This window comes from Lepisma saccharinum, chromosome 4 (genome assembly GCF_977018435.1).
Source record: "Lepisma saccharinum chromosome 4, izLepSacc3.1, whole genome shotgun sequence".
NCBI classification, from domain to species: domain Eukaryota; kingdom Metazoa; phylum Arthropoda; class Insecta; order Zygentoma; family Lepismatidae; genus Lepisma; species Lepisma saccharinum.
Window position 1 is genome coordinate 86,145,568 of NC_139232.1, and position 9,987 is coordinate 86,155,554.

The window sequence follows — 9,987 nt, forward strand, 5'->3', positions numbered from 1 at the left end:
CGGTTGAACCTCGCCTGATGAATAATATGCAGATGATCAGCTAATGGTTATTCATACTATGGGTTGGATAGGTACTTGGGTATTATTCTTGAAGGATAATATATTTTGTACCATTTGTTTCGATACTTGACGATTATTTGGATTATTATTATTATTATTTTATGATTGATTTACATTTGATAAAATGCTTAATTACAGACAATTAACAATTATTGTGTATTTCAATTCTTCCAGGTTAATTTAAACGGCTTGAAACCACTTCAGTTTGCCGCCAAGACATATTCTCAAATTTCACGTGCTATTATGAACGTAACTACCAAGCTTCTAAGGAGTTCCTATGGATCAGCAGCAGTAAGTTTATTTGAAATTCTGTTTTAGAAAATACAACCGACCTTATCATTCCGAGCTTCTTACTCCTTTGAACAAAAACAAAATCACCACAGACATTTGCCATATCTTGATACTGCGTCTCCGAATTCTAATATAGTAAAATGCTACCAAAACTCATTATCTCGTTCTCATCTGACTTCATTGTCATCGAATAACACAAAATATTTCTGAAAAAAAAATATTACATCTCCAAAGGTGAAAATTATGTCAATGCTAGTCATAAATTCCATTTCTTGACAAAATTGTAAGTTCACACTAACATGAAAATATTAATATGCAAATGAAATTTTAGTGCTTTTGTGTATTTACAGCCACTGGCGTCCCCATGAGTTCCTAAGGGGTTATATGTATAATTGTTTATCGTAATGTCTTTTCTTCTGCCATAATCTTCCATTTGCCTTTCTCTCTTTTCAAGAAGCCCTCCTTTGGACACGACATTGTTTGCAACTCTTAGAAAAAACAGTAGAACATAGCAAGTTTGATAAGCTTTTGCTAACTCCTGCTTTATACTTGTTACTAGAATTGGTTTGTCATAATAATCATTAAAAATATTCCACATAAAATTTGGTGAACTTTCTGAAGACAATTGCAATTCTATTTCCGAATTAAATTAATGGAAGTTGAATTAGTTTGAAATTAGTTGTGTGTTAACAAGTTCTAATTCATTTCTGTAATACATATAATTTAATATATCCCGCCTGTATTTAATGTTCATTTGTAACTTTAATATTCCAGGATAATGTGGGAGCCCAGGCCCGTATGGAATATGCTACAATCGAAGTTAACGAAACTGCAAGGTTTAGTAGTAGTATTGGTAAAGATCTTATTGGATGGTATTACTCTCATCATATTCCAGCAGAGGTGAGTTCTAATATATTTTACATATGTTTTCATATTAACGTATTATTTCCAATTCCAAATTACGACATGACTTTCTGATTATGTATTTATTCTTACCTTGTATATTCCTCACAAACATACAAGGCTAAAAGTAAACATGTGTTCACTGTATTTTGAAATGAAATGTATTACTATTTTAACCACGTTAAATCTCCAAAGGTCATTTTAATTTTGTTTAAAAATAGAGAAACTGTCCGAATCCAACAAGTATAATTGGGCCTCCTGATCACATAGTAGCAATTGCGATGTAGATGGGAGGAAAATCAAAGACACGAATTCGAATTAAGAATTGTGATTTAGAAGCAGGTTGTCCTAAGTCAATGAATATGGGATACTGGGAATTCATAGGATGTATCATACATTGTTGTCACAAATTCAATGGCCGGCCCCCATGGCGGAGTGGTTAGCACATCGCTCTACGACGCCAGGGGTCCCGGGTTCGAATCTTGGCCTGGGCATGGATGTTTGTGAGTGTCCATCATCAATTTCATCATGTCATCACTCATCTCCATCTTCGCAAATTATCCAAAAAGTGGCACAATAGTCGAAGTAAAAAAAATCAAATCAAATCACAAATCACAAAATCACAAATTCAATTAAGAATATGTACTAGAAAGATAAAAATATCCTCTAATGAAACTAAGTTAAAACATGAAATTCCATGAAATGCAGAACTGGTCTACCTCGATCGAAGTAATACAAAAAATAAACCACATATGTTTACCTAGCAAGTACAGTTGTAATTACTAAAAATATTCTTGAAGTAAAAACTAGTGAAATATTTTTACTTAATTTTCATGAATTAACTGAAATTATTTATTTTAGGGCCAGATTAATCAGACGGATCCTCTTGCTGTTACTAATTACATGATTGATCATATGGTGAAACAAGCTGAAAACACAGTTTTAAGTGCATTCAGATTTGTTGGACCTTTATATTCCGTCAGTGTAAGTATGCACATATTTTACTTTGTAGTAGCCCATAGTGCTACCAGCGTGTTGAAATTACTTTAACCTAAGTCGGATAATATCTTAAGGTAGGTCTTTCACTTAATGTAAATACATAACGGGTTGCTGACGGACTTTGTTTCTAGAAGTAGGCGTTGCCTTCTAATGATCAGTCACCATCTTGAAGTATGGTGTCACAATCTTGCAGACAGCAATATGGCTGGCAAGTACAACGTTGTCAAATATATTTTTTTAAAAGTTGCTCCTTCATACTCAAATGTGTAGCTTTTTATTTTTTTATTTCTCCTTTGAAAATAAGACCGAAGAAAGCATATGAATCACCACAAATTCAAACAGCAACACATTACATCATAACAGAGAATATTCTTCCTGAAATATCGGTGAGTTTATGTCAAAAAGTAGTGAAGCAACAGCACTTGAACACATTTCATGGTACAATTAATATTTCTCTAGCAAGAGTCTGCTCCGTGGTAATAATTGAGAATGACCATACATGAAATATTTAACATTATTATTATTTTCCTCAATTTAGGAAGAAAACAAAGAACCAACTTCTAACAAAAATGACGATAGCCAAATAAATGATGTAAGTAATGTGTACATATTTGTTCTTCCTATGATAAGTAATCTTAGTATCGTTAAATTCAACTGCTTTCTAATTAAGTTCTCAAATAAACCATGAAGAAATTGATTCTCTCATAAAATGTATTACATATAATTTATGAGTGAATCAATTTATTTAGGTAAGTTTCCATCATCACCGTCGTTAGTTGGCAGACAATGAAGGGAGCAAATGGTGATATGCCCAGGGAGATTGGTAGGGATTACACTCGGCTTATTTAATAAATAATAAACAAAAAGGAAAAATATGCGACCGATTACATCAAATACGAATCCCTTTAATATACACAGGAATTTTGCATCTTTTGTATACGGCCGCATATTTTTTTTTAAAAAAATCCTCCCTAGTTTTCATTTTTTTAAAACTCCAAGAGAGGTATAATCCCTACCAACCTCCCTGCGTATGTCACCGTATGTCTCCCTTACTTTTCTGCCTCCATTCCACAGAAAAGTGGTCAGAATACTTGCTTTGCTAGTTATGGTTGCTAGGTGTTTCGTAATTCTCTTAATAGGCCTATATAGTACATTGAACACAATATTTAGTTATCTATAGGTTATTCTCTTAAATTAATTCTTGAATTTTATGAGTTTGTATTGTATCATGTTAGTAGTACATTTTACTGTAGGAAAAATTTACATCCTTACAGATCCTTAATTAAGAGTTTACCTTACCTACACATATTTACGTTGAGTTTCCCTATATTAGATCCAATTCAAAACTTCTTAAAAGTCACATACATCATAATCACTACACTCTCAGGAAACTAAGTTCAAATATTCATTACATCGTATCATATACAGATTATAATAGAAAATTATAGGCCAATAGCCATAATATGTGCACCAGCAAAAGTTTTGGAACAAATCTTGATTCAAGAATATTTAAACATGTTAAAAGTTACGTACACAATAGTCAACATATCCCTGTTGGTCTACCTCAACAAATTTAGTAAATTTTGTGCAAAATGTTTTCGATGCACCTTACTATAGATCATTGGTGCATACAATTTATATCGACTTTGCAAAAGCCTATGACAACATTAACCATGACATTGTTTTCCGTAAATTATCAAGTTTTGAATTAACAACTACTTTCTTAAATCTAATTAAATCATATATACAAGGAAGGAAGCAATATGTATCATACAAACAATCTACATCTGCTGAGTATGTAGTGAATTCAGGCGTTCCTCAAGGATCAAATCTTGGACACCTGTTATTCAGCTTGTTTGTGAGTGATTTACCGTCTCATGTTAAGAACTCTAAATGCCTTATGTACCCAAATGATATAAAAAAAGTTTTCTAAGATATTTATATTTTAAAAAATATAATAGACCACCACAAATGACAACGCCCTACAAAGACCTACTTCAGGAATTCAATTTCGAAACTGTTCGTAATAGGCGAAAATTGTTAGATCAAAATTTCATGTACAAAACAGTAAACGTCATATGAGATAATAGATTATTTCTAACTAGAGTTTAATATTAGGAAGAATAATTTACGTTTTAGAAATATCTTTATCCCAAAAATTCCAAAAACCCAAACATTTAAGAGCTGCCCGTTAATAGAATTTGTGATATGTAAAATGAAATTATGAATAATATAATCATTCCATAGATATTTATAAATGCCATTCTTGACTTACAAGAAAACATTAGAGTCAATACTGAACGTTCAAATATGTGATATTTAATACATAATAACTGTATTTATACTCAAGATTATGTTTATTATTTTTTATTTTAATTATGAACTGTTTTGTATATCTATACGTGTGTAATGAACATAATATGTATCTATTGTAATTGTAGTTGTATTGTAATTGTGTAATTTTGTAATTTTGTAATTACTATTCGTTATTATTATTATTATTATTATTATGCACGCCTTCTGTCATTGGAGGATATACCTCTGTTGAAGGCAATAATAAATAAATTAATAAATTTTGTTGGTATATTTTATTGCAGGAATATATCAATAACGATCAAACATTTACAGGACTTGGAAACTGGGATTCAATTCTACAAAATTCTAGTGTGATTTTTGTAAGTGATTTTTCAACTATGTGACCAAAGTTACATACTAATATGTTAAAATCGGAAAAGAAAGAAACAATGGAGCGACTGTGCATAAAAATTAATCTTCATTGTGTCAAATGTTAAAAAAATGTAGATGATACAATCATTGTATTATTGAAAGGAAATATTTTTAAGAATATTATCATGCAGTTGAATAGTAGGAAGATCTAGTGCCACTCTCTGTAGTGGATTAGTTAGGACAGCGCGCCACGCACCATATTTTTGGTTTCAAATTTATCATAAATATTTGAATACCACATTGCACGTGTACTTTATAGCTATTTGTGTGGGTTTTGTTACTTTGCGGTAGCTTCATTTAATTAATGAAAATATTATATTTAGTCTGTAATAAAAAATTTCTACATACCAATGTTATTCCTTCTTTTCTTTTAAAATGACAAACATTTATTTTTCCAGGCTGAGGCAATGAAAAGACTGCAACAAGCTCTTGCAAAAGAAAATGTAAGTACAGTGATTGGAAGAGGATGTGGCATATTGAGAATTTTTTTTCAATTACTTTTAATTCAAAATACAACTATTAGAAAGTGAAAAGATTTTAGTGAATTTTGCCAAATTGTTGCTTATGTTTTGTTTATTAATAACAAGAGGGAACAGTTTGCGAGAAAGGGAATTATGGTCTACAACAATATTGTTTAAGGTACAAAATATTAATTTTTCTTAGAAAAGGTTTTATGATCGTGATAAACTAATATCGTCAATGTGGATGGTAAAACATATGTTGCAATTGAGATATGGAATGCAAATTGGTTAAACTTTTCCTTATTCTTCGCTTTAGTCAATTTAAGAAAATAATAGTTTAAATTAAGTTACAATTAAAAACTTTAAATTACCTTTCATAAACTAAGTTAATATGAATTTCCTGAAATATATACTGCTGGACAAAAAAACCTGACACCTTAATATTTGACATCTGAATTGCAATTACTTATGAATTACGCTCTCAGTTAAGTATTGAACAATTGAACATTCATTATTGAATTGAACATTTTCCATACTTTTTTCGTTTATTATTATTCAGGTTTTCTTATTTCCAATAATTTCTGCAACATTTAGAGCCTTCGAATCAGAATTTATGCGTTATCACAAAAAATGCAAGTGTCCGTTCTTTTTGTCTATCAGTGTATTATTGTGTTACACTTTCATCTTAAAAGGATGTAAATATTTATGTAAGAACTTTGCAAAAATCCATCAGTATTTTTATTTAATGTCAACATTCCTAATTCCTAATTTCGGTTCCGTTTGAAACTGAAAATAATGCTTTAAAAATTTTCGTCTGAATATTTTGATATAAAGCGGAATTTTCTTCATTTGCAGATGTACTACATGTAGTTTGGAAGAGGAATCACAGCAGCCACCCTAGGACCCTTTAATGAGGAAGTAGTAATTAGGTGCTGCATAATGTTTCGTCGTGTTTCATTCTTGACATTTTCTAAAACTCCAGAAGTTCTACGGAAAATGCGTGTACATGAAAAATACGAATTAAGAAACAGATAACTTAAATTTAACGTTTAGTTTAAAAAAACTTCCAAAAACTTTTGTAAGAAGCAACTTTTTTACACAAACGCATAAATTATCAGAGTGATATTTGTGACGATATTTGAATTTTAAAAATGTGGTTTGATATGTTCATTATTGACTCAATAAATGATATATTTGGTCAGATTACTGTATTTCGAATATACTTTTACGGCAGTTTAGAATATATTACTTATTAACTTTTATAATTGTGCTAACTTTTGTTACAATAATGACTTAAATAAAATTATTGAACAAATGTGTTTTACTTTTTGTAGAGTTTATTATTATTTCGCCAAATTGACGCAATACATGATCATCACAGGAAAAAAATTACATTGTTACATTTGAATAAATTTACATTACCACTAGACCAATCAGAAGAGCAATCACGGTATTGTTTGCCCCAAAATCTATTTTCCATGACACGAATAAAAGATTAATGTACATGTGTGTTAAATTGAATGCTTCGAATACCTTCTCTGAGAACAAAACATAGACATCAGCTTAAGCGAATGTTGGCGTTAGTTTTTTCAGAATATTATCCTAAATACTTGCAATTTCAAACCAACATTTACTATTCCATACTGGGTATTTAAAACGACTCACATAATCTGTAGACAGTATTTTTGGCACAATAATCTGTATCGATTTGTACATAATTTGTATTCATGTCCAGATATTATTAGAATGATTAAATCAAGAAGACTTAGGTGGGCAGGCCATGTGGTACGAATGGAAAAGGATAAAAGAGTTTACAGGATTCTTGTTGGGAAACCTGATGGTAAGAAATCAGTAGGAAGACTAAGACGAAGATGGAGGGATAATGTTGAGATGGTCCTAAAGGAAATTGGTAGGGATGGAAAAGAGTATATAGATCTTGCTCAGGATAAGGACGGATGAAAGGCCTGTGTTGCTGCAGCCAAGAACCTTCGGGTTTAAGAAGGCTAGAGAGTTAGTTACTTATAATGTGTATCGAGAGACCTTACTTTATATACATATTTTGTTGGTTTTCACGATTATGATTCCAACGTTATAACTGCCGATAGATTTTTTATATGTGCGGTTCCTTTTACACAAATGGTCGAATTAGTGAGCTCGTTTTTAGTGAATTGCTACCATCAATTGTTGATTATTAATTCCATTTGAATAAAGTGTTATTGCTTGAAGCAAATGTCCAACAGTGAATGATGAAATCTCTTTGTATCTGACTCCAAAGCATCATTAAATGTATATTAAACACCGATCATTAAGTTTTATGTTTGTGCGCTGCAATTACATATATAAAGGAAAGAAAATGTAGTGGTCATTTTCATACTTGAAGACATCAATAAGAAGTAGAACTCTGAAAATGATACGCAAAGTTTTATTATTTCTTCTAGTTGCTCTTATAAGTGTTCAGGTAAGTGTACTTTGTAAGTATAATAAATTTAGCAAAATTTTTACCTGGCTTATCAAATTTTGAATTAAAGCGAGTATAACATAGTAATCGAATAAAGAGCTAGATGAAAATGGCTAACATAACTTATGGTCGTAGTCAATGTGTACAGTAAATGTTCGTTTTAATTTGCCTGAGGGCACATATTTGGTGGAGAAGGAAGGCTTAAGTAACCTTGCCTGGGGTTGCTGATTGGTACTGCCTTCCCAGAGAATGCCTAAAAATTCCAACCACACTTGAGAAATGCGATAATTATTCTTTTGATTCTAATTTATTCCTGTGGTTAAACTATTTCTAACCATTCTAAACATATATTCGGCATGAACGCTTACAGCAAGTACAATTTACTTATCGAAGCAAAATGAAATGAAGTTATTAGAATTTTTTATTTAGTTTGAGCACTAAAATTTCTGATGTTGAATCCCTTGCAAATGTTAATTAATCTGACTTAAATTATCTTTATTTACCCATTCGTCTATGTGGCCAAACATTCAATTGTATACACAACAATGTATAGATACCTTACAAACCGTTCAAGCTACGGCGATTCGGAAGGTTGGGCTGTAAGGCTGGCCCTCTCCGAAATACTGACGATTAATGTTACACACGGCTGTTCGGAGCGTTATCGTTCGAAGTTCCATAGTCGTCGGAACCAGCCTTAAATTATTTGATTCTTTTACATATAGTTTCTTTTATAGTCGAAGGTACTACAATATAAACATGTCAAATACATGGCTTTCAACTCTGAATTGAAAAATATAGGTTTTGTTTCCTTGTAAACATGAAAAAAATAATTGTACTTTTTGTTTACAAAACAGAAAATAAATGTTTGTAAAAATATGTGAACTGGTTTTAATATCAAATGTGTCAGCTCTAATTCGAAATAATAATAACCTCTAATTACGTAATAATTATATTTCAGATTTCGCTGCTGCAGGATCCTCCCGACAAAGTGAACAATATTAATGTGGTTACTCATGGCAATGTAAATGGAAATAACAGTAATCTTCATCAGCAGAACAATATCCATATAGGCACCCGAAGATTTAATGGTACAAAACCTCAAAGTAACGGACATTCCAGCAAAGAGATTTCTGCGTAATGTACAACAATATAACAAATATCGATTTCTAATGTTTCCTTGGTTTTATTTCTTAATTTATTTCTTTTAAGTTACTTGAAAGGAATTAGCTATAACGTTGTATCTTTACATCAACCTTTACTTGAAAATTGTACTTTTCATTAAATGTATGTTAATTAATGTTAAATGAAATAGAAATTAAAACGTTTCAGTCGATGAACTGCATGTTTTATTTACATTTCATTTAATGCGTATTTACCTAACCCTTAAACGACTAAGCTATTTTTTCCGGGTGTTTGAGCGAACGTTCAGCGTGTTTTCAGCTGAAAATTTAAAATTCCACAACGTTTAAAGTAAGATTTATTATCTGGGAAACAACGAACTGTAGAGATAGAAGTTATATCTCGCTTCGTTCAGTACAGATTGGGATACTAGCTATGGAGAAATATGGTCTTTAGCATGAATAATAAGAAGGAGAAGAAAATAAAAGACTTATTTCTTGTGAAATTCCGAATTCGGCCGGTACCCACAGAGGCATCGCCGCAACGTGATAGTTAAAATTGATATATAGGCTACATGGGGCGTTCAGTATGCTCCAATACTCACGAAGAAAAGAAAATATAACAGAAATGAAAATACGGTTATTTTTCAACATAGGCCCCTGCTCTTTCAATGAACTTTGTCCATCGTCGTTCCAATGCTTCTATACCCTGTTGGAAGAAGATGTCCTCTTGCTATTGCAACCATGCATTCACAGCATCCATGACGGCATTGTCATCCCGAAAAACCTACCCACGGAGATGCTGCTTCAAATGTGGAAACAAGTGGAAGTCACTTGGGACTAGGTCAGGTGAATAGGGTGGATGAGGCACCAATTCAAGTCCAGCTGTATGAATTACAGCCATGGCAAAACCGGATTTGTGAACAGGAGCACTGTCCTGCTTCAGCAACACTCCACCTGTCAACATTCT

The 9,987-nt window shown here is 31.7% G+C and overlaps 1 protein-coding gene and 1 long non-coding RNA gene across 15 annotated transcripts in view; both read left to right on the forward strand.

Moving 5' to 3' along the window:
* Window positions 1-6,737, forward strand: part of LOC145986636 (uncharacterized) — a 250,937-nt gene extending 244,200 nt beyond the window's left edge. For 11 of the 14 annotated variants that reach the window (XM_083120886.1, XM_083120887.1, XM_083120888.1 and 8 more), the window contains 7 exons: window positions 235-351; window positions 1,126-1,251; window positions 2,116-2,238; window positions 2,792-2,845; window positions 4,851-4,928; window positions 5,379-5,423; window positions 6,297-6,734. In XM_083120886.1, the coding sequence (XP_082977012.1) occupies window positions 235-351; window positions 1,126-1,251; window positions 2,116-2,238; window positions 2,792-2,845; window positions 4,851-4,928; window positions 5,379-5,423; window positions 6,297-6,311 (558 nt within the window). In that variant the 3' untranslated portion in view covers window positions 6,312-6,734. Of the gene's footprint in view, window positions 1-234; window positions 352-1,125; window positions 1,252-2,115; window positions 2,239-2,791; window positions 2,846-4,850; window positions 4,929-5,378; window positions 5,424-6,296 lie in introns of all 14 variants that reach the window. The other 3 variants (XM_083120894.1, XM_083120895.1, XM_083120899.1) reach the window with 2 other exon arrangements.
* A 1,069-nt stretch (window positions 6,738-7,806) lies between these two features.
* On the forward strand, window positions 7,807-9,236 carry LOC145987249 (uncharacterized). Its single transcript, XR_014441639.1, has 2 exons — window positions 7,807-7,899; window positions 8,858-9,236. It is a non-coding gene; the product is annotated as an uncharacterized LOC145987249 (long non-coding RNA).
* The last annotated feature ends 751 nt before the right edge of the window (window positions 9,237-9,987 follow it).